The 27,999-nt window shown below is 34.5% G+C and overlaps 1 protein-coding gene across 4 annotated transcripts; it reads left to right on the top strand.

The window, feature by feature from the left end:
• The first annotated feature begins 2 nt into the window (after positions 1 to 2).
• On the top strand, positions 3 to 27,964 carry LOC106879513 (histone-binding protein RBBP4). 4 transcript variants are annotated; one of them, XM_014929121.2, is made up of 17 exons: positions 4 to 164; positions 3,989 to 4,133; positions 8,697 to 8,747; positions 12,107 to 12,139; positions 13,107 to 13,139; positions 15,427 to 15,521; positions 15,981 to 16,154; positions 17,493 to 17,547; positions 21,224 to 21,284; positions 21,391 to 21,483; positions 23,290 to 23,357; positions 23,456 to 23,582; positions 24,845 to 24,922; positions 25,007 to 25,083; positions 26,872 to 26,929; positions 27,187 to 27,297; positions 27,495 to 27,964. In XM_014929121.2, the coding sequence occupies exons 1-17, from the start codon at positions 146 to 148 to the stop codon at positions 27,561 to 27,563; spliced, it is 1,347 nt and encodes a 448-aa protein (XP_014784607.1). In that variant the 5' UTR covers positions 4 to 145; the 3' UTR covers positions 27,564 to 27,964. The 4 variants fall into 4 exon arrangements, with proteins under 4 accessions (XP_014784609.1, XP_014784607.1, XP_014784610.1 ...); XM_014929123.2 differs by lacking the exon at positions 12,107 to 12,139 and having other exon boundaries at positions 3 to 164; XM_014929122.2 differs by lacking the exon at positions 13,107 to 13,139 and having other exon boundaries at positions 8 to 164.
• The last annotated feature ends 35 nt before the right edge of the window (positions 27,965 to 27,999 follow it).

Here is a 27,999-nt window from a genome sequence, read left to right on the forward strand (position 1 = left end):
CCTAAAAATAAAAAAGTTGATTTCGAAAAAAAAAAATCTTTCTTTTCACCCATGATTCCAATGTGTTGAAAAAAATTGGCGCGAGTCAGTGTTCTTGGGCAAGTGTGCGCGCATGTGGTCTTTGTTGTCTGTAATCTAAGCAAAGATGACGGATAAAGACGGAGGTAAGTTATACGTTTTTATTGACAACAGTCTCGTTATTATCTTCTTAAACTTATTCTTTTCCTGTCACAGTGCTTTAAGATATGTCATAAATTGTTTTGAAGCTCTTCTAATCTTAAATAAGATACTGTTTTCTTTTATTTGTTTTTTTTTTTTTAATTTTTGTTCCTGTGAAAATTGTGGAGCGATCTCGAAAAAACGAAACGCCGCTTTTGCATTCTTATTTCGTTTGCTCATTTATTTTATCCTGCTCAAGTTATTTGATTCGTATTTGTGCCTGTATCCCCTTATTTGCTACTTCATTATTTTTCGGCAATTTTATTGTTTACAGAAATTGGCTCCTATCAATAAATTGGAAAAAGAATAACCATTGACAGCACACGTTTCTCTTGTTTATTGTAGACACATCGAAAAACATCAATAGGCTTTTTTTATTTTTTGTTCCCTTTCGTTTCATGATTTAACGAATTCTATACTGTGTTCTTTAAATACTGTTGTGATATAAATGTCTAGTTTTTCCCATCTCCTAAGTCCAAGTCTACCCCCCTCCTCTGTCAATTCCTTCCTCTGGTGTCGGTGGCAGCCATACTGTCGTCCTCTTTACTTCACCAACTGCTGCTTATATCGCTATACCTTTTCGTATTATCATCTCTTAAATCACTTCATTTTTTTTTACCCCTAATCTAGTCGCTTTTAAATCTTGTTTCCATTCAAAATACTGAACTTCGTTTTTATATAAATGCATATGTATGCAATATATTTGAACATGTTGCATTGATCTTCATGTTATTTAACGATCATAAGAGACGTCTTAGTAAAAAAAATTTTGTCCGAATATAATTTTTCTGTCTTGTTTTTCTTTCTTTCTAAAACTTTTTCTCTTAATCGAAGCAGTCATTCAATGCTTTTTAATAGTATTTTTATTATTTTGTGAAGTTTTCGAATTAGTAGAGATATTTGAATGCGAGCTCATAGAATTCTCGAATCAATTATTAAGATCGTCCACCATAATGAAAAACATCGGGTAGAAAACAGACAAGTTAGTCGGCTTTGTTTTGTCTTCTATATTTATTGGTGGTCATCGTTATTTGCTTTCTTTTTTTTAATGGGAATCGACGTAGTTTTTCCTGAATTTTAACGTTCCGTATTGAGTAAAAATCTGTATTAAACATCTTTGAATAACTTTATAAAGTTGAAATGAGAAGATAGAATATTTTCGCGTTTTCCGTTTGTATTAGTCGTTTTCTTGAAAAGCAGAAGTTCCATTGTTTGGGGGGGGGGGCTTCCAAGTCAAATGAAAAATCTGAAATTCCAATTGTAATCATTTATTAAACTTTACAGTGGATTAAATATTTCTATTTATAAATTTAAATTTGCTTAGATATCCTATATTAATGTCTTAAATATAAGGAAGTTGGTGAGGAATATTCGATTCGAGGGGCGGGGAAGATGGGTGGGGTGTGATTGGAATACAATCTTTGTAAAATCGTTCCAAATTGAGTTAGTTAAAATTTCACGTGCCAACAGTTTTACAGTTTACTCTTTGACTAAAACGATTATAAGGAAATTTAAAACAAAAACGTACGTACCAAAAGTATTAGGTCGATATAATGGATTAAAACCCCTGTACGGGATGCCCTAGCATGGCTGCCACCCAGGACCGCAAAAGAGAATAAAGCCGATTCTTCGTGTTGGACGTGTAAGATGACCCCAAGCGATTGGTGATGATGGCCCATAGCTCGCTTTTTTTCTTAATGCTCACTGAAGGCGAAAATAAAGCCGTTATCGTTTATGAAGGGCAATAAAACTGGGTTTGGAGTGAAATTAGTGGCAGCCAAACTAAGCCATTTGTACGTAAAGAGAGAAAGGAGTGCCGTGTGTGAATTGGAAAAGGATACCATATAACATTAGATTAGAATGACTTTTAAAGAAAGCCTTAAATATCAACTAAGTGCTAGTCAGAACTTTCGAAATTTAAAAAAAATATTCTATCCTTTCCAATGCACTGGATTAGTTGGAAGCAACTGGGAAGTTAGTGATTTGATGAAGGTACCAAGAGATGTTTGAAAAGTAGTTCTGAGGGGTCATTGTTATTGTAGGTTGAAATGTTGGGTTGGGAACGAAACATTTTACAGAGGAAATATACTTTATGAACACTGTGGTCAAAGGGGCCAGAACTGCATGTAGAATTTGGTGATCAGAAAGTACTCAGCTGATAGTTACTTGAAGTGACACTAGAGATCTAGAATTAGTTCCCTATCTCTCCATGGTTCACATGTCTAGGCAGATGACCAAATTGATTGTATTCAGCAGGTTTACAGTTAATACGTTGGTGTTACATTGTCTTTGATAAAGACACTTAAAACTTATATTATCCAGTCTACCTTAAATAGTTAATGTGTAGTGGTAATAACAAATGACAGTGAGCAGTTTAATTTTGTATTGTGGTGAAACATGGGCACTGCCAGGCTGAGGTATCTGAAATGAAAACTTTCTATTGGTGCTTCTGTGATTCAATTAGTTATGAGTATATCTAACATTTTATTGGGCTCAGTACAATGAAAATTAGTCACTGGTAAGATCTAAATTGTATCAAAACTTTTAAATAAAAGACATTTTTTAAAATTTACCCAAATAGTAACGGTCATTTTGTTTGTTGCCCAAAAATAATGTTGGCTTCAGCTGTTGTAGTTTATTTCCCTGCTCCCACTGGATTTTTAAAAGTATGCTTACCAGTTAACAGCAGTGTTGTAGGAGTGGCTTGGACCTTCACTTAATACCCACATCATATCATCCATTGATGCACACACTCTGGATGGTGTTAATATGTATGTTTAATGCACTTAGTGATTTGTTGCTGCAAGCTAAACATTGAAAGATTTGGAAGGCTGGCATGTTTGTGTGAAATTCCTTTTCAAAATGGAAAAAACTTTTACTGATCCTTTTTTATAGAAAGGATTGTTTGAACCATATGACATGTCATGATTAGTGCCAGTGTTTCAAATCAAGAAAAACCTACATCAAAGATTATTTCAGTATGGGTGACCTTCCATGTTGACATGCAATGATTACAGTGTGAAGGTACATGCTGTGATTTGCAAAAATCGTTGCCTAACTGCCCTTGGGGTGTCCAAAAAAAAAGTGTCACATGGTTGTGAAAGAACAGTTGAAGGTACATCATGTTGCCACAAAATTTGTGCTGTTTCTTCTGTCAGGTGAACAAAAGAGAAACAAGTTGCAGTCTGGAGCTGTTTGTTATACTAAAAGGGGCCATAATGTAAGTGTACTGCAATGATATCGAAACAAAAAGACAATCATCACAGTAGGTTGGGTTAAAATAGCTGTTGAGAGTTGCTTAAATGCGATGGTGATGTCTTTTTTGTATTTACTGGAAGGGCATTGTTCACGATGTTCCATGTGGTCGAATAATCAATGAAGTGTTTTACTGAGTTGTTTTGGTGCATGGATAAACAATGCCTGGATGCCGCACCACAACACTTGTTCACATATTACTCTTTATATGCATGGCCCTTTTGATGAAGCACAAGATTACTCATCCTGCTAGACACTACTTTCTAGATTTGGCTCTTGTGGACTTTAGGCACATACACGTTCTAAAAATAAAATCCACCAAGACAAAAGATTAAAAACAATTTTATCTGAACTATTCTTGAAAATGCTTCAAAAACTAAAGAACAGGTTGATTAAAATGCTCATTTGCTTTATGGACGATCTCCTATTTGACACAAATATCCTTCAGTAGATGAAATGAGATTTATCTGAGTAATAAAGTCATCTGATAAATAGTTATTTTTCTTTCTTTAAGGTTTTGATGATGCAGTGGAGGAGCGGGTTATCAATGAAGAGTACAAAATTTGGAAGAAGAACACACCATTTCTTTATGATTTGGTCATGACTCATGCCCTTGAATGGCCTAGTCTAACTGCTCAGTGGTTACCAGATGTCACTCGGTATGTATCACAATACTTTGCTGAATGTTTCTAGTTTAATATTCACAGTATAAGATGGGTGATGGTTGTTCTTTTAGTTGTCTTATAGTGACAGTGTGGTTCGCTAACTTAATGTAAATACTGGGGAAATATATCTTAAATTGCAATGGGGTTTTTTTATAGTTTCCAGCCACGGTGTTGGATTTCATATGAGCTTTACTCAGCACAGCCTTTTGTAAAAGCAAATCTCTGTCTCTTAGCTACAGGCAAGGAGTCTTTCATTGTTCTGCCATCTACAGATGTATAATAAAGATTAATTTCACTACTTGGTTAAAAGTAACTGCAAGTCTTTTTCTACTGACTTCTTACTGAGCCAAAAAAAATTATCTTAGCAGTGATCCACAAAGGAGAACAGCGAAACAAAACAAAAAGTGAGAAGTTTTCTGCAACAGGAATTTTCAGTGAAATGTGTAAAGAGTGAATACTGGAAATTCAAATCAACTTAATTCTCTCTCTCCACCCCATCCAAATTGCTGGGCCTTGTACTAAGAAATTTGAAACTATTCATTTTATCAAATGTATAAGTTGTGTTTATGAACACAATTTTACTGGCAGATAGGTGTGTGTGTGTATATATATATATATATATATTGTGTGTGTGTGTATATATATATACACACACATATGCACACACGACACAATTGTCTTCTGCACTGTTTCTGTTGAACTCCATGACCAACCTGAGGCTACAACTGCCACACAATGGGGTTGACACTAGACCTAATAGGTATAGAGCCAGATTCTAAACCATGCATCTGTGTGTTTTGGGGAAATTTGTAGGAACTTGGATGTGAATATACTGTTAAAGCCAAAAGCTGGTAGCTTATCTAAAAAAAAAAAAAAATTGATGTTATTCTAGCAGTAACACACAATAAGTGAATGTATATTTTGGCGTGTAAGGGAATAAAATAGAAAATATGTTGTATTTGGGGAATAAATGATTAGAAGGATTGGAATTAGTTGAAAAAGTTTGCTTAGCCATTATCAAAATTGGCCTAGAATAAGTACAATGTTTTGTATATATGTGTGTCTGTATTTTGAGTTTCATAAGCTGTTTTTTGCCAGTTTTGAAAGATACCTATATATTTTGTAACAGCATTTTTCAAAACTGGGAGTTGAATAGTGTTGACATAATTTATGGGGAAGAGACATTAGTAATTATTATTATTTTGATTCATAAAGTATGGAAGGAAAGAATGTATTGTTTCTTTCAAAATTAGAAATGATGGTTGCAAAGATAGATTCAGCAGAGAGGAACCATTTTAGAAGCTTGTACAATAGTACAAGCTTCAGAAGAAGAAAAATAAAAGGTTTTTTAACAGCTATTAAAATGATCCTGCGAGTAGGCTAAGATTATTTGATGCTTTGTTATAATGCAAGGAGTTGATGATGTGTGTGTGTGGATGGACGAAACACCCACCAAGACATTTGAAAACATGGTGGTGAGATGAAGGAAACAAGGAGGTGTAATAGCAGTAAAGACTGCAGAGGTATGGGAGACATATAGGAGGAAACAGCTTGAACATATGGATTCATAGAAAGATAGATATTTAAGATTACAAAGCAGAAAAAATGGCCTTGGTGTAGAGCAGTGCTCCACAACCTTTTTTCACTTGTAGTACACTTATATTCTTTTCAAAATTTGGTGGCACACCTGAACTAAAATTATAGGGGGGAAAAATTATATTCACGTTACACTGTGACATACTGGTTGCAGTTCACTGTAGAGTGATATGTGGGCTGCTTGGAAGATGAATTGCAATTGGTGAAATCCAAATAGAATTAAGGAAACTTGGAAGTGATATAGATGTATGGAGAGGTTTATTGAATGTGAAAAATTAATGTGATTGCAACATTATATAAGAACAATATAGTTGTAGAACCTCAGAAGCAATAACTAGAAAAGAAGTTAAGGTGGTGAGGATATTGAACCTAAAGATTGGAAAAACAGGATTGCCTCTGAATGTTGTGGGAGATATGTTAGAAATAGAAAGTTGAGGTGTGGTAAAAACTACAAGATCTGTTGGATGTTGATGAAAGAAGACTATTCTAGTAGATTTGGAGTTGAGTACTCTCATTTTTGTGTACAGAAGGAAAGATAACCCTCCTGGACTGTAATATTCTTAAAGAGAAATTAAACTATAGAAGCATGGAATTAAAGTGTTGAAAAAATTATTGAAAAAGATGTAGATTAGTGTTGTCAGGAAGTGGAATTTTTTTATTTTTAAACACTTACAGGAGAAAATAGTCGTTTCTTGAGATTGTTGATCTGTATAAAAAAAAATTATTAACAGGACTCTGCACAGAGTGGTGGCATGAGCAGTGAGAGATTTGAGGAATGGTTGATTAGGATAGTGATGTTGATGTGAGAGAGTATGCACAATTTTGAAGAGCTGGAACTGTGGTGAGAAGTATTTGTGCCAAAAGCGAGAAAGGTATTGGTATGGATTCCATTAAATGCACAATGTGAGATGTTCATTAACTTAATGGTAGTTATATTTTAAGTTTGTGTAGAAAGGGCTGCAGGTGAAGGGAATGTTGAGTTGAAAATGATGTGAATCTAAGGCTGGAAGCATTATCAAAGAGATAAGTTGGATGGAGAAAGTAGATAGTATGAAATGCACATGAAGATGTTCTGAGAATTGAGTGACAATTTAATGGTGGGCAGAGCAACATTGATTCTGAAGGGAAAAGTGTATTATGAGAAATGCTATAGTTTATAGAAGTATGGTATGGCTAATTTAAGGCCAGCAGAAAAAGCTAGAAAGAACAGGTATGAGATTAGTTTAGTGGTGAGTGCAGTATCATTGGAATAGTGGAAAGATGAACAAACAATAAATTGCAGAGGATGTTGGGATTAAGAGTCGGTGATGGGTATTACAAAGAGAAATGGGATGAGATGGATAGGTTAGGTGACTTGTGAAAGGAATGATGTCAAAGGAAAAGAAACCATGGTTTCAGATGTTGAGGGACGAAATGAAGACAAGGGCTCATGTAGCAGATAGAGTGAAGAGGACTATCATAGTGTTGGCTAGGCTAACCTATGCTACAGTTGGAGAAGTGGTTTTAAAGCGTTTGTTGTAATGCTTTAATAATGTGTCCAAGTAAATGCAACCAGTTATCTACATTTTAAATGTTCATATTTTTCAGCTGAAGTTTACTTAAAGATAGTTTAGAATTTGGACATTTTACAAGTTGTGCTAGACACACTGGATTTCATGATTTGAATGTCTTTGACTATATTTCTAATGACATACACTGCCTGTGTGCATTAATTAATTGTGAAAATATTCTAGAAATTTAGTAATTAACAAACAAAACGAAAGAAAGAGTTTTTGCCCTCCCCTCTCATCATCATCATCATCATTTAACATCCGCCTTCCATGCTAGCATGGGTTGGACAATTTGACTGAGGGCTGGCGAACCAGATGGCTGCACTAGGCTCCAATCTGATTTGGCAGAATTTCTACAACTGGATGCCGTTCCTAATGCCAACCACTCCTAAAGTGTAGTGGGTGCTTTTACGTGCCACCAGCACGAAAGCCAGTCAGGTGGTACTGGCAATGGCCACGCTCAAAATGGTGTATTTTACGTGCCACCTGCACAGGAGCCAGTCCAACAGCACTGGCAACGACCTCGCTCAAATAGTGCTATTTACGTGCCACTGGCACAGATGCCAGACAGCTGCTCTAGCAATGATCACGCTCGGACGGTGCTCTTAGCGCTTGTATTAAGCTAGTGTTTAGGTCCTATAAAATTGTGATAAGAAGTTCATTTAAATTTTTCTTTATCATCTTGCTACCCAAAATACACTCCTTGTGTTTCAATTGCATTCTAAATTATTTGAATTTAGACTGGTTTCATAAGACATCTCTTTTTATTAACCAATATATTAATGTTATTTTTGGAACACAATTTAACAAAAATTTCTTATATCTATTTCATAATTTTTATCTCAAAGCAAATCTAACTACAGGTAAATTCAACAAAATATAAAATTATTAAAATTTTGTTTAAACATCAGCATAGAAAATGTGTATAATTTCCTTGAAAAGACTGGCTAAGTCTAAAATTTTCCTAGAAATAACTACAAAAAACCGTTTTTAAACTTTTACTAGTAAAGAACTTTTTATTTCTTTCCTTATTGCTATTGTACCTGTTAGAATTATTTTGTTTTCAGAAGTAGAAATATCCTATTCATAATCATATGGTTTTTATGTTTGCCATATATTTTGCTAGAATTTTCTGTCTTCTTTCAAAAATACCTTGAATTTAAACTTGCTTGTTGACATAAAACTGGTATCCAGTTTTTGTCCATTTTGAAACATTTCAGAATATTGAAGTGGAAAAAATCTGCAAAAATTCACAGCGCTCAGACATCACATTTCGTGAATGTACTAATGAGATTTGCACATAAATTCTCATTAAAATACAAATAGGTTATTTCAGGCAGGTATGGGTGTTATGGGAACATCAACCACTTTTTTTTTTTTTTTTCAAAGCAAACTTTTTCTTTCTTTACAGACCTGAAGGAAAGGACTATTCGTTGCATCGGCTGATTCTGGGAACACATACGTAAGTTGTATTTGTAATCTGAATTGCACATACCAGTAATTTATGACCAATCCTGAATGCCTTGCTTGCTCACTAACAAATTTTGTAGATTAGGGTTTTGTTAAAAACTCCAAAAGCAGCACCTTTTGGCTTGTTTGGTGTTTGCTGCTAGGTCAGTTCTAAAGCTATCTTAGTCTACCTGCTTGGTCAATTTGTCACCTTTCAACATCTCATTTAAGTGCCAGTTCATATCTATAAAAGATGGGCATCAGAAATGCTATTAAAAAATATCTTGTTAAATATAATCCTGGTGATTGTTGTATGCAGGAGCAAGATTGCAGAACAGACCATACCTTAGTTGTCTTGCTAGCCTCCCTTTTTGATTGTACTTGCCTAACTGTGTGCTACAGCTACAGTTGTCGACTGATGATTATCTTATTTTGTTGGCAATGCTATATTTTGTTATACACTCTTAGAATGCAGTCAGTTAAAGCTTGAAAGTTTCTTTTTTTTTTAATTTTTTTTTGTAGCTTTTGTTCTTACTAAGAAATGCACAAAGTTTATAGAAAATGTGTGTTCTATTCATATATAATTAAATACATAATATAGATAATAATTTTCTCCAGCTATTGGACTTCCAGTGTTTTATCTCCCATGATATTTTGAGGGTGCTTTTCTCTTGAAATACATAAATGATTTGAGCAGTTTTCTGGAATTATTGCCCTATCTCAAGATCAGCTTATTTTAAATTAAGAATTAACGATTCATTTGGCTCAGAAAATGATTTACAAGTGCATCCAATTCTATTTTTATTGTAGTCGGTTAAAGGTTTTCTTGTATTTGTTTTAGCTAGGAGTTGCTGCATATCATTTTACAATTGGTTTCTCAGTGGAAGTATAGACATACATACATGTATGTACAAACTTAGATTAGCTACAATATTTATATATTTCTTTTGTGAACAATAAAGGCATTGAATTTTTTTCCCCCCATATTTGTCAACTTTTTCTGTTGTTTCTACATATTGCATTGAACAAAACTTCTGCATCATTGTATAATTTTTCTGTATGTTGTATTTATAAATAATTTGATTCTGTCATTTCTTTAAACTTTCTAAACTTGTAGTGCACTACTATTCGTGTGTGTACAGAAACACTCCTCACTTGTCTTTCCAATAAAGAGTTTTTTTGCTTAAATGTTAGACTTCCTTTCTTCCATATAGCATAAAATTTATTCAACTGTTGAACTTTCTGTATGACAGTTTGCTAATGCAGACAATTACTAGTTTCCTCTGATTCTACTGTTTTACAATAATAAAGTCAATATGTTTGTACCTTTTGTGATGCATTAGTTTTGTCCTGTTATAATTCCTCATGATTTTATTTTAGGTTATTTACTTTCATGGCAAGTTTTGGATTTCCATTTGCTAGTTTGTTTTTGTTTAATAATACCTATGGAGTGATTTCAATTGAGCAGGTATCTCTTCTCCATATGGTGCCTACTGATAATTTATATTACAGCTTATCTCCACAACTTCGCACGTTTTTGGATGTGTGCACAACTGGAATCAAATATGGATGGATATTCCCGGCAGATTACCTGTATTCTTTTTCGCACTTTCTCTTTACTGATATAACTGCTGAATTGGCTGGGAATAATTATTTTATTGGGTGGGTAATGTCTATTTTGCAAGTAAGTTTGAGGATGTTAGTTGTAAAAGACTCCCAAACCCCAAGGTAATAGTAGTTGGATGTTGGTGAAGCAGTTGCTCTGATGTGAACATAGGATTACAAAAAGCTTTTGTCTGTGTGGAAGAATAAAGTCAGTGGTAAAAGATATCTACAATAGGAATTGGGAAGTGATCATTAAGATTTTGCCCCATAAGAGCTATCTAGAGGGATATGCTGTATTGCAGACATCCTGGCTTCAACGTTCTTTTTTTCATTCCACCAACTTTGCTAGAATTGATCTTAAACTATCTCTTTAATTTCTCTTTATATCCCTCATACATATAAGAATGTATGTTAGAAAATGGGGTGGGTGGGGCTATTGTTATTCTTAGGTCATTTTCAGTATTCAACTTCAAATTGGACTTAAAACTGTTTTAATTTTCTCTTCCCTCTCCCAATATTTTCAGGTTCCTTTTAGAAACAATGAAATATTGGCTGTTGGCTTTGTGTTGATAAAGCTCCAAATACTTAGTCATGTAACTTTGTCTTTTTTTCCCATACTGGCATAGATTGGCTGGCTGATTTATTGCAGTCTAAGTTCTTGGAAATGCTGCTGTCTTAGGTTGCAAGACCACAACTCATTCAGTTGTTGATTATTTTGGCATGGTTCCTATGGCTGGATGTATTTTCTAATACCAACCACTTTACATAGTATACTATGTATACTACATTTCATTGTGGCACCTGCTCTAGAGAAGTTGCTTTGACCCCTGCATGCCAAGAGAATCTTCTATACTGTGTAGTCTCTAATGTCATGGCAAACATGACCAAGAAGTTGAATAGGAGAGTATGGATGTGATGGCGGGAACAATAAATGGATGAGAAAAGTGGTGGAAGAGTGACTGATAGCTTCATGTTGGTTGTTAGTAAGGTGAATGAATAAGAAACAGCATGCACAGTGTAAAAACAACAGTAGAAGGTGGATGGTGGTATAGGAGAATGAATGATGTATAGCAATAAAGGTAAGTGATGGATATGGATCGAGACAGCTAGCAATACAGAATAATAGTTGGTGAGTACTGGATGGATTTGTATTGATTTAATGCTATCCTTGTTAAATCAACAACATAATGGAACAGGGATATAGTGGTAATTTTGATGCTGGAGGGATTGAATACAGACTAATCAAATGCTATTCCTCAAATGAAATACTAGGGAATGGAAACATGAAATTTTAATTTGTGAAATGTGAAGTGTTAGCTTCAGCAAATATAACATTCTACTTATGTCATCAAGTACATCTTTCTTTGAATTAAAGATTATGCCTATAAGGTCAGCATTTTCATAGTATTTATTTCCCTTTGTCTTTCACTTTCTCTCATTTTTCTTATGAATTAGTGATAGCTGGAATTAAATTGAACAAAATTCTGTTTACAGTTGAGTACCATTAATTATTTTTCTACCAGTTCACAGCATTATCTCTTCTCTCTTGATTATTTTTAATTTTCTCCCTCACACTTGTACAGGTTTGTATCAACAAATAATTTTGTTTTTTGTTAAATAAAGATTTGGATTTAAAATATACATTTAAATTTGTTCTATTCTCAATCATATAAATATTGAGCCCCTGACTAATTTAAGCTATATAAATACTTAAAATTCCATGACATTTTAAAAGAACTCTCTGTTTTTCTATTTTGTTAACTCTAGCTCATCATCTCCCGATTCGAACAACTCTCGGATGTGAGCAGTTTCATTTCCTGCCTGTTATTTTTTTTTTTTTTTTTTTTTTTTTTTTAAATACTGACACCATAACTCCAGCTCCTCACTTGCATGCTTTCTTGTAGTGGTGGCTTCTAACCTTTTAAATCGACTGATGACCTCTCTCCCACCAGTTTTTAATATATTTACAAATGAATTAAAAGTTTATAATATATAATCCAACACCACAGAGAGAACTTAATATATCATAATTTTATTCATGTAATCTTCTTGAAATATATTTGTATAGTTTACAATTGCCCAAACTGTTGAAATAACATCTTCTGGTTATCCTTAATTTGGCTATATACCTCTTAGCAGAATAATATTTAATTAAAATAGCTTATTCCATACTAGAAAGGTAGAGCTTTGTTTCTAATGCAACAGTTTTATAAATAATAATGGGATTAGGACTTTGTGCCAGTTTAATTCTTTAGGTGCTGTGCTTGCACATTATTTGCATATGAAAAATATGAACAGCTTCTACCAGTTTGTATAGTGGATGTTAATGCAAGCTTAATTTTCTAGATTAAGTAAATTTTTGCATGACAAATGCTTTGGGGTTAGTCTTCAATATTTTTCTGAAAACTTGCTTGTCTTGTAGCAGTTGGTGTGATAAGCTAAATAGAATTTCATCTTTGGTATGAGGTTCTGCCTAACATTTTCTGCGGTGTGAACTTGTTTTTACCTTACCCATTGCTAAGAGTACATCTATGCTTGATTGGATGATCTGTTTCCAGCAGTATTTTATAAGGGATATAACAGGAAACTTATTTCATCTTAGTATTTCTTTTTTTGAATGGCCATTTGTGCAGCTATTTTCCAAATGTGTCCAAATTTCAATAACAGTTTACCCAAAATATTTTCTTGATAATATATGTTGATATATTATCATTATAAATTTTAGTTATTGTCTCTTTCTCAACTACGTGGATTTTCTTCATTTCAGCTGCTCTAGGTGGCATTCTGACAATCTGGACAGGTACTATGACTAGTCTTCTTCTCTACAAATCAAATGTATGGCTTTTTGTAACTGCCCAAATAATTATTTTTCAGTTGGCTCTATATTATTGTTTATGTACAAATATTTTTTTTATTATTATTTTTTATATATAAGTTCTAGTTGTTCATCTTTATTGTTGCCTCTTTCTCTCTGATAGTTTCTTCATTCTCACATGTGTGTGCACACAAAAACAGCATTTGAAGGGATATATCTTTAATAGACAATTCCGTTTTGCTCAAATTTCAAACTGGTACCTGTTTGTTTATTCTTGAACGCCTGGGCTCTTGTAAAACAACATGGTATGTAGATGTACCCGTCCAGATTGTCAAGATTTTTGAACCTTCCTAACTTGGCTTATGTATTTATTGATAGCTTATATTCAGTATATACCCTAATAAATTTTTGCAGCTTTACTTTAATATGCTTCCTGCTTTTATTAGCAAAATAATTAAACATTACTTCCGCTTGTTAACTCAAACTCTTTTCTTTGTATAACAAATCAGTTTTATTTACTGCATTTGTAATTTATACAGCATAGATTTTGGAATTAACTTTAGAAGCCATAACATATGTTGGGTTTTTTTTTTATGTATTTAATGCTAAATTTGGCATAACCATTTTAGTTAAGTTTAATTGTATCTATTTTCAAAGTAGCAGTGAGAGAGGTGTACATGTGAGTGTGTATTTTATCATTGGCCTAAGTACTACAGAGAAAAAAATGCTACAGACATAGGCCCTCTTTAAATGTGGAGTTTTTGTAGCACTAGAAAAAAAAAGTTGATTTTGGTTTGTTTTAGATATATCCTTTGTGAATTTAGTCACATCTAAAATGTTATTGGCAAGAAAATTCTAATCAGTTTGACAAGAAATTAAAGAGGAGTTGGATATGTTGTTTTAACAGTTTGTTGAGCAATTTTCCCGGTAAATTTAGCATTACAATAATTATAAAACAGCTTTTGTAACACAAATATGCACTTCTGAATATTCAAGATAAAGTATTTAAAAATGCTTATGTGCTTAACAGTGAAATTTTATCAAACTTTGGTTTGAGGAGCATATTGCTGGTGGGTGGGGGGTATGCAAGGTACTTTCTCTATTCTTTCTGCTATTTGTCGCTTGATTTCATTGTTGAGTATTGCTGCATGTTTTAAGTGTCCTGTGGTGTTGCATGCTCTGTATTTTACTCACCCAGTTGTGAAAAGAACAATATCTTTTAACATAGTACTCAATGTAGTATGTTGAGTCTCTCTCTCTCTCTCTAAACATGTTGTAAATCTAGTCTTAAACTGCATGCCTGAGTTGGGAATAATCATCCCTATCAATTTATTACATATTCGAAATTGTTTGGGATCATTCTCATAGGATTGTTTTGTGCCTATGCTGACAAGCCATGAGTTTATTTGTACTATACAGTAAAAGTATATTCATTTCAAATCTTGGTGCAGTTCAATGCTTTCTAGATGACTTGCATGAGGTTCACTTATTAGAATACCTATTGCCATTATTCCCTTTTGTTCCCGATTTATTTTGCCTGCATTTTTCAATAACTTAGGGGAAATACTGGGAACGAAACCAGATATCTGGCACTGATTCCAGATCTCTCTCAATATATTTTACGTTTCTTAAATGTTGATCATTGCCAAGCTAAACACTTTCTCCCTTCTGTGTCCTGCAGGTGAAGGATAGTTTCTTTTCTAGATAAACTTGTTGCATGAATGGTAGAATTGTCTCCAATGCTTTGTAATTAGCTGATAGTTTTGTTGTAATTTTCAATTTGATAATTGTAAGTGTATTTGTGTTTGCTATATGTTTAATAATACATGAGACACAGTGGCCTGTTGGACAAGATAATCAAATCTCTAGCTCTCTGCTTTTGTGTTTGTATCCTGTCATGGACATTGAATTGTCTCTAGTTGAGACACTAAAATCTCCTACCTCATATCTTAAGAAATAACAATCATTATTATTATTATATGTCAGAAATGTTAATTATATTAGTGTATAATTGTAAATATATTGCTAGTAGACTTTTTGATGGGCTCTTTACATTGCCATCTGTAGAGAGCATAACACTCCATCTTCTACTACACAGACATGTCAGTATTGTGTATTTAGATATTGTTAGCCATTTCTACTTTGAATTGTATATTATTAAATTTATCACTTAAATTTAGTTTAACATAGAGGTAAATCTAAACTTTAAAATATCCCAATATCTTACAATTTTTTTAAGGAAACATTCTTTTTCTTTTTCCCTCCGTTCCAGATCTGATGAACAAAATCACCTACTTATTGCTAGTGTGCAGCTGCCTAATGACAATGCACAGTTTGATGCTTCTCATTATGACAGTGAAAAAGGAGGTAAGTATTCTTTTAAAATCACCATTGTTATTATAGGCATAGACACAGCTATATGATTGAGAAGTTTGCTTCCCAGCCACATGGTTCTGAGTTCAGTCCAACTTCATGGCACCTTCAGCAAGTCTCTTCTACTGTGTTCCTTGGTCAACCAAAGCCTTATAAGTGAATTTAGTTTGTGGGGAAAAGGTCATCATGTGTATGTGCATGTGTCTGTCATACGAGTGGTGTCATTTGTTTTTAATATTCTATGCAAATATATCTGGCCAAGGGGAAATATTACCTTTCTTGGAGACATGTGGGTTGGCTACAGGAAGAGTGTCTGATCATAGAAAATCTGCCTCAGTAAACTCCATCTGACTTGTACAAGCACAGAAAAGTGGACATTAAAATGATGATGATGTTGATAATTTCCATTCTTAATTATTTTCAAATATTACTCTTTAATTTGTTTCTTTGCAGAATTTGGTGGATTTGGTTCAGTGAGTGGCAAAATAGAAATAGAAATCAAGATAAATCATGAGGGTGAAGTGAACAGGGCTCGCTACATGCCCCAAAACCCTTGTATCATTGCCACTAAAACACCATCCAGTGATGTTTTAGTTTTTGATTATACAAAACATCCATCGAAGCCTGGTAAGTAAAAAAATAACCTGCTTTCTTACTTTTTATATTTTTTATGTATGTCATTACTGCATTTAATTCTATTTGATTGATGCAGGCCAGGAAGAATGGACATTAATTGATGGTAATACCAACTATTCTGAGGTGCAATTCATTAAATGCTTTTTTAACACAGCATGGTTTTCTATGGTTCATCATAGTTTCATTTATTGATATCCTTCAAGTTAGGTGTAGTTTTCTTTTTATATAATTTTAGTATTCGTATAGAATCCAACTTTGTAGATGCTATATTTGTTGCATTTATATCACTTTAACGCTTCAACATATAAGCATTACATTTGGCAGAGTAATCTGAATTCTAAAGGGTTAAAGTCAAAGGCTTTGTCCTTTTACTTGTTTCTAAATAAACCATTCAGTAACTACCCATATGTTCAGGCACAACAAAATGACCTCGTCACTAGATATATGATGTGTCGGTTTCAGTTGCAACTACACTGCATATTCATGATTTGGGGAAACAGTACTAAGGAACTCTGCTTGTGCTGCTGCATCCAATTTGTTTTCCATGAACAACTGAAATGACAATTTAATATTTAGTGTTGTTTTCTTGTTTAAATGTTCATGCTTGTGCTCCCCCACTTCTGGCATTTAATCTATGTATAAATATAACTTTGTCACTGGAAACAATGTACACAGGCTCATACTTTGCCAGGAAGTCTCTATTCCTAATGTTACAGAATCTCCTTTACCTTTCATTTCACTAGGAAGTTTTGTTAGACAAGACTTCTACTGATCAAACACTTCAGTACAAGTAACAATGTTAGCCTTAGCATCAGAAAATCCATCTATCATCTCTAGTTTGAATCTTGCTACTTTGTGCTCCTGTGGATTCCATCTCTTCTTTTCTGTCTTTTGAATTAGAGGTTCCATTGCAGCATGGATCGATATGCGGCTAGCATTACTTTGTTGGTGTGCGGGCCTGGGGCATTCATGAGTGCATCCCTTTTCAGATTCCATGAGATGTTAACATCACCCCTGCACAACACTTCTGCAACTCCTCTCTGCTGTAATGCAAATACAACTCAATAAACAGATTGAGATACTTTTACTGATAGAATATCTACCATATTTACTTGTATAAGTTACATCCCTAATTTAGTGTTAAATCTTGTTTGCTTTTTGTTTTTCTCCTTGTAATTTTTAACTTTGCCCCAAGCATAAGTTGCACCCCAGTTTTAGTGTGTATACATGAGTAAATATGGTAACTATTTAGTGTAAAACTATTTCAGTGGTGGGGTTCCTCTCTCCATTTTGATTGTTTATTGACAATATGCCTTCTCTTCTTATTAGATCCTAGTGGTGAGTGTAATCCTGAACTTAGACTTAAAGGACACCAAAAGGAAGGGTAAGTACTGGCAGTTGAAACAAATTTGACTTTACAAAGATTTGGTGTGTATATTTAAGAAGAAAAAAAAAGATCATTTAACCTTTTTGGTGCCATCCTGTCTAAGATCACCATTCGTTCAGTGGTGCAAACTTCGTGTTTTCAAGTGATCTATGAAATTAAAACCTTTCACTAAAATTTCATGTTCAATTTGATAATAGTTCCAAAGATAGCTTAATTTGAGATTGACCCTTTCGTTACTATAACTCAATTGCACACGGAGCCAAAATTCAAATCACACTTAAGGTTGCAGGCCGAGCAGGATAAACATTCATTAAGCATTGCAAAACTAAGCCTTTTTTAAAAAATGATACGAATTAAAATAGACAAAAGTTAAAATAATAGCAAATCAAGGAATACCAATTTTCACTCTTATGCCAATTCGTCAGAGCTGGATGTTTGGCATCTTTTCTTAGCAGCATGTTTGCTTGTTTGGAATAAAGTTCTGTATTATGGAGATTCTCAGGGTGGACTGCAGGAGTTCATCAGTGAGCTGACTCTAGTGTGATGTTTTGTTAATCTTTATCACAGAGAATGGCTGCTCACACAGATATGTGCTACCAAACATGCTCAAGGTTCGAGCTGCATGTAGACAAAGCTGGGGCATTTCTTTAAGAATGAAACGAGTGAACTGTGCAGGCCCCACAGTGTCATACTTTGCCTTTAGTGCCCCATTACACCGCAGCTCTATGAGCTCCATCTGCAAATGTACGGGTGCGGTTTCCACGTCAATGGCAAATGGGTTGTAAAACAGCTCGAAATTACTTTTTTGTACTTCAAAGTCACTAAAATGGTGTGCGAACTCAGTGCAGTTTTTCAGCAAAGAGTGCATTTGAAAACACCATGGTGATGACTTGGTGCAGCATTGCTTTGCAACAAGGAAAATGAGACAAGTTGCATGGGTGCACTTGTGTCCCCCATAAGCGCAACTTCACTTGAAATGCTTTCACTGCATCATGCATATCAGTGACCAAGTGGTCCCATCCCTGGAGCTGCAGGTTCAAGATGTTGAGATGAGTAGTTATGTCAGACAGAAACGCCAACTCTCATTTCCACTTTTCGTCTCACAAAACTGTGGAGTCTTTTCCTTTGCTGTCCATGAGCTGACAGATTTCTTCGATCAGCAGGAAAACTCTACTGAGAAATTTTCCCCAACTTAGCCACCATACCTCTGTATGATAGGGCATATTGCCGAACTCTGAATCTATTTCCTGCAAGAAAGACAGAAATTGATGGTGGTTTAAACCTTTGGCTCTGATAAAGTTGACAGTTTGTGTTACAGTACTCATTACATGTTCCATGTTGAGAACTTTACCACGCAGTAAGTTTTAGTGTATGATGCAGTGATGTGCTATCAGCTCACCAGTACAGTCCTCCTGCATCCTTCCTACTGGTCCTCTATTTTTCCTCGCACATTGCTGGTGCTCCATCTGTTGTAAGTCCAACTAGTTTGCCCCAAGGCAGGTTCATGTCAGTTGCATTTCAACATATATTGTCAAAAATGTCTTTTCTTGTCGTCCTATGCATGGATTTCACATCCCGATATTTCTTCTGTAACTTTTAAACTGGAGTCTACTCCACGGATGAAGATGGTGAGCTGTGCAGTGTCAGTCGTATCATTACTTTCATCCACAGCAAGAGAGTATGCAACAAAGTCTTTGCCTTTTTTCGCATCAGCAATTGTATTTCTGCTAAGGCTTACATTTGCAAACATCTGCTTTTTGTCTTGACAACAAGACATCACACACTATCATCATGCAATTCTTCCGAAACTCTCCCTCAGTAAATTATCGGACTGATTTGAGATCTCCTCTGCCACAATAAGACTTGCTTTTACAGCAGCTTCACTTTGTGATTTTGCTTTGGTGAAAAACGTCTGCTGTGATGTTAGATTCTCCTACCTTCTGTAGCTTCTGTTCTGCATTCAAGTTTTTTGATTTGTCTTGATCATTAGTCTCATAGTGCCATCCGAGATTATATTCCTTGATTTCAACCACATTATCTCCACAAATTAGACACACAGGTTTACTACCAATATCAGTAAACATATTGAGCCTCCCAGCAGCTTTGAAAGGCTCTATTTTCAGAATCAACTTTTCTCATGGCCATTTTAATGGCTAGCATTGATTTAAAATTAGGACTGTGCATCTACCGATAGACGATTTATATGGCGTAAACGGGAAAGAGATCTGTAATATTTGGGCACCACACTACTTTCATCTCTTATGCACCAATCCAAAATGAGCAACAGGACATTGTTAAGTTACTGTAATGATGAACATCAATGCACTACACAACTTTCGTTTTAACTTGTTCTGATCGATGCAGGAATGCTTTCAGGTAGCCTTTCATTCGACAAGATTGCTAAATTAGGGAATTTGTGGTTTGCACTTCATATCGCCAGGCATTTAAAAAATATTTGCAACAAAATATAAATGTATAGATGATGTTAGACTATCTTAGCTTTTAAACCCTATTTGTCCTAAGGAGCATTTAATATGAGGAGTAGAATAAGTAATATGGATCTTAAGAGCCCAGGCACTGATTTCTCTGTAAGTTTATAAGTTTAATACATATCAATCATTATTTTCTGAATTACTAAACACAACACTGTACTTTAAACAGTATCAATGTGAAAAAGATATGTGAACATACAGATACATACACATACAGGTTTTTATTGATCCTCAGGAGTTCCTATCTACTTATTTCACCCACAATGCATTGATCAGATCAATGCTATAAAAGACATCTGCCCAAGTTGCTGCACCTATTCTGTTTAAATTCTAAATAACCAAGGCATAGTATCATCAGTGGAAACCTCAAGGTGTGATTTAGAAGTATGTTATATTTGGCAGTATATCCACACAAGAGCTCTGTTTGGTTGAGTTTCTTATTTGCAGGATCATTCTTTATGGGTGCAAACGGGTGAGAATTGACAATAGGAAGCATCTGGCAGTGGGAAATCTAGCTGAAAGATTCCATCTGCCCCATGCAAACATGGAACAGTGAACATTAAATGATGATGATGTTCTATACATCAGTATTTTCATTAAACTGAATGAGAAAAACCTTCAGATTTGTTTTTGTGGTGGTGTCAGGTTACTAACTATTACAAGATAATTTTTGATTGGTCAGTGTAAGAAATTCTCACTATACTGAGGATTCCATGATAATATATTTTCTTGTCTGCTGGAAAGCAGTTTTTTCTCAAGTGAGTTATTTCAACAAATGCTTGTAGGATGTCCTACTTGTTCTATTAAATATTCCTTTTCTTAAATGCTTCAACTCAGTGCATTTGTTAAGTGTTGTAAGTACATATCTAGATGTTTTCTGTTGGTGACATATTCTTAGTTACTCCTGCTCCCTAAGGGGCATGGCTTTGAATAAACTCCAGCATATTCACAAGTCCTCTCATGGGTCTGCTCACCTTCACCATCTACAACTCCTCTCTAGTTTCCAATGGTGAGAGGCTCTCACTAGTCACTTTGTGAGCATTTTACATCATCTCAATGATCATAATCCATAGGTTGTACATCCCAGCACTTTCCTTAGCTCTTCATTCTATTGGCATATGAATGTGTGTGCATTTTGACTTGGTCCATATATATTATAAAAATTATTATTTTATTTGTAGCTATGGACTTTCCTGGAATCCTAACTTGAATGGCCATCTGTTGAGTGCATCTGATGATCACGTGAGCAGTCATTGATATCATAGAATCTGATATTTAATTTTGAATTTGTGTGCAAAGTTTTAAAATTCTAGTTATAAAATTCTTATGAACTTACTGTTTTCTTCAGACCATATGCTTATGGGATATCAACACTCCCCCCAAAGAAGGCCGTGTTATCGATGCTCATACAGTATTTACAGGCCATACTTCAGTTGTTGAGGTGAGTATTTTGCTTCTTGTTAGTGGATTAGATGAGATAAATTTTGTTTCAACTTGTCCAACAGAGTAGCCATGCTTAGTTAAAAGAACGGCAACAGTTAAAATGTTGTACACATGGACCTTTGGCAATGTACCCACATACTTTGCTGATGTTGTTAATATGCGGTACCTCTCAATATTCAGTCATAGATGACTGTGTTTCATGTTACTTGAGTCACTGCTAGTTGAAGTTCATAGTATCAAATGGCCTAACTATTATAAGTACTACGTACTATATAATCACTATTTTATTGGTTTGCAGATCCATAATCACAGCAACACTAATATTCTAATAAACTGTTGTTGACCGTTTCAATATTAACTCACCTGAAGCTATGTGATTCTTTGCAAAACTTTGTTTTAAAGTGTTCCATATCGAAACTAAAACATCTCACCGCATTGTTTTTATTCTAAACGTTATGTAATATAAGTTTAAAAGTGATGTACAGTAGAACTTTGTAGTATGGGATTACAGAGACTATCTTCTGTGAGAAAGCACGAGTGCTCTATAGGGATCTTCTGAAGTAGGACCCTGGATCATCAATGGAGGAGGCATCAGCAGGCGCATTTAAAGCCCGTCATAGCTGGTTCGATAATTTCAAGAAGAGGACTGGTGTTCATATTATCATCAAGTATGGAGAAGCAGGAAGTTCTGACATGAAGGCAGCTGAAGATTTCATGGGGGACTGGAACAGATTAATTATATTTTAAATAATTTCAATGGGGGAAAGTGGTTTGTAAAACAAGCTTGGTCATGGACAGAATTAAACTCGCACTGCACGCTATCACTATATTTCATTTTATTACATTAGAAATACAAACCTTAAACAGTTAAATTGTATATTTTTAACTTCGAACTGAGATAACTTTTGTTTCTTTTGATATTTATAAACATACTAGCTGAATTACCCAGAAAAGTAGCAGTTATTTTCAGTTCTCATTCCTATCCCCAATCCTATGTCAATATATCAGTTTCAGAATCAGTTAGTGTAATTAAACCTTTATGGTAATAGTTTAATGCTGAAAATAGGTATTACAAACTATTAATATGATTTTTGGGTGGATAAAGGAATGTCCCTATATTGTTTTAATAAATGAATATGCATCTGAGTAAAATAAGTTAAATAGATAGATTTACTAATACATTGACAAATAGTCCACATATTATAGCTAGTGTTGTCGCATGTCACAGCTTATAGCTGATTTGTAAAGGTGCTACAGCCCCCCTCCCTAGGGGCCTCATTATACATTTTTATTGAAATCTAATTCGCCTATAATTCAGTTGGATGTCGGGAACAAATAACAAAATCGGATTTAATGTAGAAAGTATACCAAAGCCACCTACCCCCTCTCTCCTTAAAGCTACGTATTCTTCACACCCACCTTTCTATGTGTGTTGCATCTATGAATTTACAAAAGTATGTATGCAGTGTTGCTTGTATATGACAGCTTTATTATCGTTAGCATCTTATTCTCATCTTCACTGATATGTCACCCTCTCTTTGTTACTACCTGAGGCTTGTTCATTTTGTAACATTCTCGTTTTATCATATTTGCTCAATGCCCCCTGGTTGGCACATTATAGATTTTTATTGAAATCCAATTAGCCTTATTATTGAACTAGATGTTAGTATCACATATATGCAAAGTTTTGTGAATATTGGTTCAGTGGTTTAGGCACTAAGATGGTAACAGACAGACAGAAATTGCCATTTACATATATATAGATAACCATTTCAAAATTACATGTCTTGTGTTTTATTTCTAGGATGTTGCTTGGCATCTTCTTCATGAAAGTTTATTTGGGTCTGTTGCTGATGACCAAAAATTAATGATGTAAGTTCACTTGTACACATTCAATTTATATAATTTACTACATTAATTATGATCGTTATCTCTCATTGCTGTTTATTTATTTCTTCTTTGTCACTCAGTTGGGACACGAGATCTAACAATACAAGTAAACCCAGTCATACGGTGGATGCTCACACTGCCGAAGTGAACTGCTTATCATTCAATCCGTACAGTGAGTTTATTCTTGCCACTGGTTCAGCTGATAAGGTAGGTATTATATATTTCAATTTTACCTTTTCAAAAGAAATAATTCAATTCAATTAATTTCTAAATGGACAGCTTAGGAAGTGACTGTCCATTCAGGTGGTGTTTCATCTGACTTTGATTGCGTTAACTTTTAGCATGAATTACTTGCAGGTAATCAGGAAGTTGGTCACTTTTGCTTTGTGCTGCTCAACATTTTTCCTAGGGCAATAGCCTCTTTCCTAGTATGTACAGTTTAAGAAAACCTATTGAGGAGTGAGACTTATTTAATATATAGAAATAACAATAAACGTAAACAAAAATTGTAGAGAGAATTCCGTGTTTCCTTTTTTTCTGGTTGTCAAAAGAGAGGTATTGGAGAACATATGCAAGAGAGAAATGATTCTAGATGTATAATGGCTTTTGGGTACTGAGCTGTGTCAAGAGGAATATTATTGTAAATTAATGGGGGTATGGGTGGATCATTGTGCTAATTATAGAAGAATGAGGGGAGGGATAACAGAATCAAGATACTATTTCCTGTATACAAGCCACCTGGGTTTCTTGACTTACAAGTGCATTTAGGCAGGAAAAAATTGTATGGCACAAATATTCTTTTCTACTCTAGGCACAAGGCCCAAAATGGGAGGGGGGGGCAGTCAATTAGATTTACCCCCAGTACACAACTGGTACTTAGATGAAAGGCAAAGTTGACCTTGGCGGAATTTGAACTTAGAATGTAAAGACAGGCGAATAGCACTAAGCATTTCACCCAGAATGTTAACAATCCTGCCAGCTCACTGTCTTATGGGACAAATATTAAAGCAATGATGATATACCTGTATTTTTAAAAGATCTGGCAAACAGAATCTTGTACATGGACTCTTGAGTTGCTAAAAATAGCAATCCCTAGAGTCACACCATACCATCTTATAAAACTTATGATCACAGCTGGAATGACCCATGATCATAAATTTGTGTGGGATGTTAGGACTGGCCTAGACTAAGCAACCAAAGAGCTAAACAAGCATGTAGGCAATTGGAGAGAACAGTCTGAGCACCTGACATTTGTTTTCTTTGTCTTTAATTTTGTAAAATTATTTGAGATCAAAGTGAAATATTTATTGTGAAATATTGACAGCTTGTTCTTTCTTCTCTGCAAATTTAGTTACTAGCTTAATCAAATTTAAATAAGAGAAATTGATTTGAATGACACCAGTAATTGTTAAATAAAACAAATATGAAATGCCCTGGAATTTTAATCACGAATGTTTTACTCTTTACAGACAGTTGCATTGTGGGATCTGCGTAATCTCAAATTAAAATTACATTCATTTGAATCACACAAAGATGAAATTTTCCAGGTACGTTTCTTGTCTTCTTGGGTTTTTGATATGTGTTGGCAGCCATTGAAAGCTACAACTGACGCTGTAAATTTTATTTTCTAGGTTCAATGGTCTCCTCACAACGAAACTATCCTGGCATCTAGCGGTACTGATAGACGATTGCATATTTGGGATCTAAGGTAACTACTGTATATATTTTGTCAATATCAAATAATTTTAATGTACTTGTTTTAAAAGTTGTAAGTGAGCATCATCATAGGAGTGAGATTATTTGTTCCTAATCTGTAAAAAGCAGGTGTTTGAGAGAATTTTAACCTTGGAATTGGGTGATGGTTGGCAGCAGGAAGAGTATTTGGTTATAGATCTGCTTCACCAGATTTCATTTGGTCCAGGAAGGTACAGAGAAAAGTAGACTTTTATGCAGTTTCTATCAAGCAAATTCACTTGCACACCATCAGTATCAATGAGAAAGATTTTAGAGTTTAGATTTGATGTGAGTTAAAAGGTGGCTTATTGGATTAATGTCACATGTTTTTATCTTTATTATCATGTCCTATTGTCTGTGCTGGCATGTGTTGGACAAGTCTCACATGTTTCTAGCACACAGGAGGGAAAAACCAGCCAACTTTGTAGAAACTTCATAAAAAATGCTTTTCTTGTGATAGTAGCACTTTAGATCAGGCTACTTTGTCAGGTAATGCTTGAATGTAGCATCCTTACCTTTCCTATCATTCCTTTATTTTTAACAATGTATTGCAACCAAATTCACCACCTATCACCAAACACTCTACTTTGGTTAGAAGCATTCCAGTAGCTCCTCTACATTGCATTGAGTGGGTTTTGTTGAGGGCATAATAGCAAATGTAATTATGGTTGTCTGGTGAGTTGGTGCTCTGCCTGTGGCTCTAGATAGGTGGAAAGTTATTATATCAGCATCTATACTGAAATGCTAATGCTAGCTGGGTTTACATAGACAAATCAGGTTTGGGATGAATGGAGTATACAAGTAAATTGTAAAAAATTATGGGGTGTATCAAGAACAGGTTTCAAATTATAAGGTGTACATAAATGTATTTGTAAAGTCTCGATGAGTGATTCCTGTGCTATAAAAATATCCTGTACTACTAGTTGGAGTGGATAATATTGTGGTGACATATAGGCGAGAAAATGACCATACTTTTTACTGAGAGTTGATAGTGAGATAATGTGAATTATTCAGTAAGCTTTAACATCCATTTTCCTTACTGGCGTGGGTTGGACAGTTTGACAAAATGTAGCAAACCACAAGACTGACCAAGCTCAAATGTCAGGTTCAGCTTATTTTTTACAGGTGGTATCTAATATCTTTATTAAGAGAGCTTAAACAGAGGAAAGGATTCTGTTTCTTCATGTGGTCCTGACTTTATTCAGAGAAACAAAACAGCTTGCAGTTTGGCAATTTTCATGATGAATTCCTGTCATCATCATCAAATGTCTGTATTCAATGCTGGCATGGACTGGATGGTTTGACTGCATTCATGTCATCAACACTGGTTAGGTTATCCAGTAACTTCCAACACAAGGCCCCTCAATTGTGTAGAAGGCATATTACTAAGGGAGATAGCTTGTGCCAGATTTAAACATTAAGTGTATGATGGAGGGATAGGAATATGTCTTGCTGTAGTGGAAAAGGAAAGGTGGTGGTGGGGATGAGATGTCAAGGCATATCTCAAGGTACTAAAAGGTGAGTGTGACATTCTGTTCCAGTGTTATTCAGGAATTTGTGAATTTGATGTTTACCGTTGCTACACAATTGGCAAACAGTTTTACTAAAGGAATACAGTAGTTTGTCTTAGGAATGATAAAGTGCCTTTTTTTGTGTGTTAAGAGAAACACTTGTGATTGAAAAAGATTCAATTGTAAATAGTGTTGGCTTCTTTGAGCACATATGTCACTTGTATGTTTACAATGTCTAATTGTATTCACAGTAAAATTGGTGAGGAGCAATCTGCTGAAGATGCAGAAGATGGTCCCCCTGAGTTGCTGGTAAGTTCTTATTTTTAATTTGTTTACAATTTCAAGTGATCGAAAATGAAATTTTCCATCAAAATTTCTTGTTAATTTGTTCTAAACAACAGCTTAATGAATTATTTTACTAAATTCTTCATTAATTTCAAATTTAATTGAAACAAAAGCAGTATATTTCAACAAATATGATAATTAAGGGGTTAATGTTTTTGATTTTTTTTTATATATCAGTTACATTTGAATGATTCTCTATGTATATTTCTCTCCTTTTATAGTTTATTCATGGTGGTCACACTGCCAAAATCTCAGACTTTTCATGGAACCCTAATGAACCTTGGGTCATCTGCTCAGTTTCTGAAGATAATATTATGCAAGTCTGGCAAATGGTACGTATTTGACTTAGTGACATACAATTTCCAAAACCTGTGGGTTTGTTTTTATAATCCCTTCAGTTTGTTCCATTTATAGATGGTTGTAAATTATTTTTAAAGGTGGAACTCACTATTGTAATTTCATTTATTTCATGTTTCTCAAAGTTTCTAAAATCTTATATAATAAAATGTCTTTATTTATTTTTAAATAGGCTGAAAATATCTATAATGATGAAGAACCTGAAACACCAGCTGGAGAACTAGAAACAGCTAGATCTTAATGCTTACACACATTACTGAACATTGTTACATAATTCATATTGCTTCACTTCCATCTATATAGTTGGGTTAATGAAATAAAGACTGAAGTGTTCTTTGTGCTCTTCCTCCATTAAACATCTCTTGGAATCTCTTCCCTTTCCCTCCCTCAAGTGCAGCCTATTACACAATGGGCCATTCTCTTACTCTCTGACCACTATTCCTTCAGTCTCTTTCTCTTAGCACAATATCTATTTGCAATCAACCAACACCATTTTTATGTGGAAAGTCCTATTGTGTTTCTCATTGCTTTAGTATTAAAAGTAATTTTTTTTTCTTTCACTTAATTTACTCGATCTATATGAGGCATGTCCTATAACGATATTCCTGTTATGTAAATAAACAATACACTTTTTTTTTTGTGCGTGTGTGTGTGTGTTGTATTCTATTCTCCTTTCT

This window comes from Octopus bimaculoides, chromosome 2 (genome assembly GCF_001194135.2).
Source record: "Octopus bimaculoides isolate UCB-OBI-ISO-001 chromosome 2, ASM119413v2, whole genome shotgun sequence".
Taxonomy (NCBI): domain Eukaryota; kingdom Metazoa; phylum Mollusca; class Cephalopoda; order Octopoda; family Octopodidae; genus Octopus; species Octopus bimaculoides.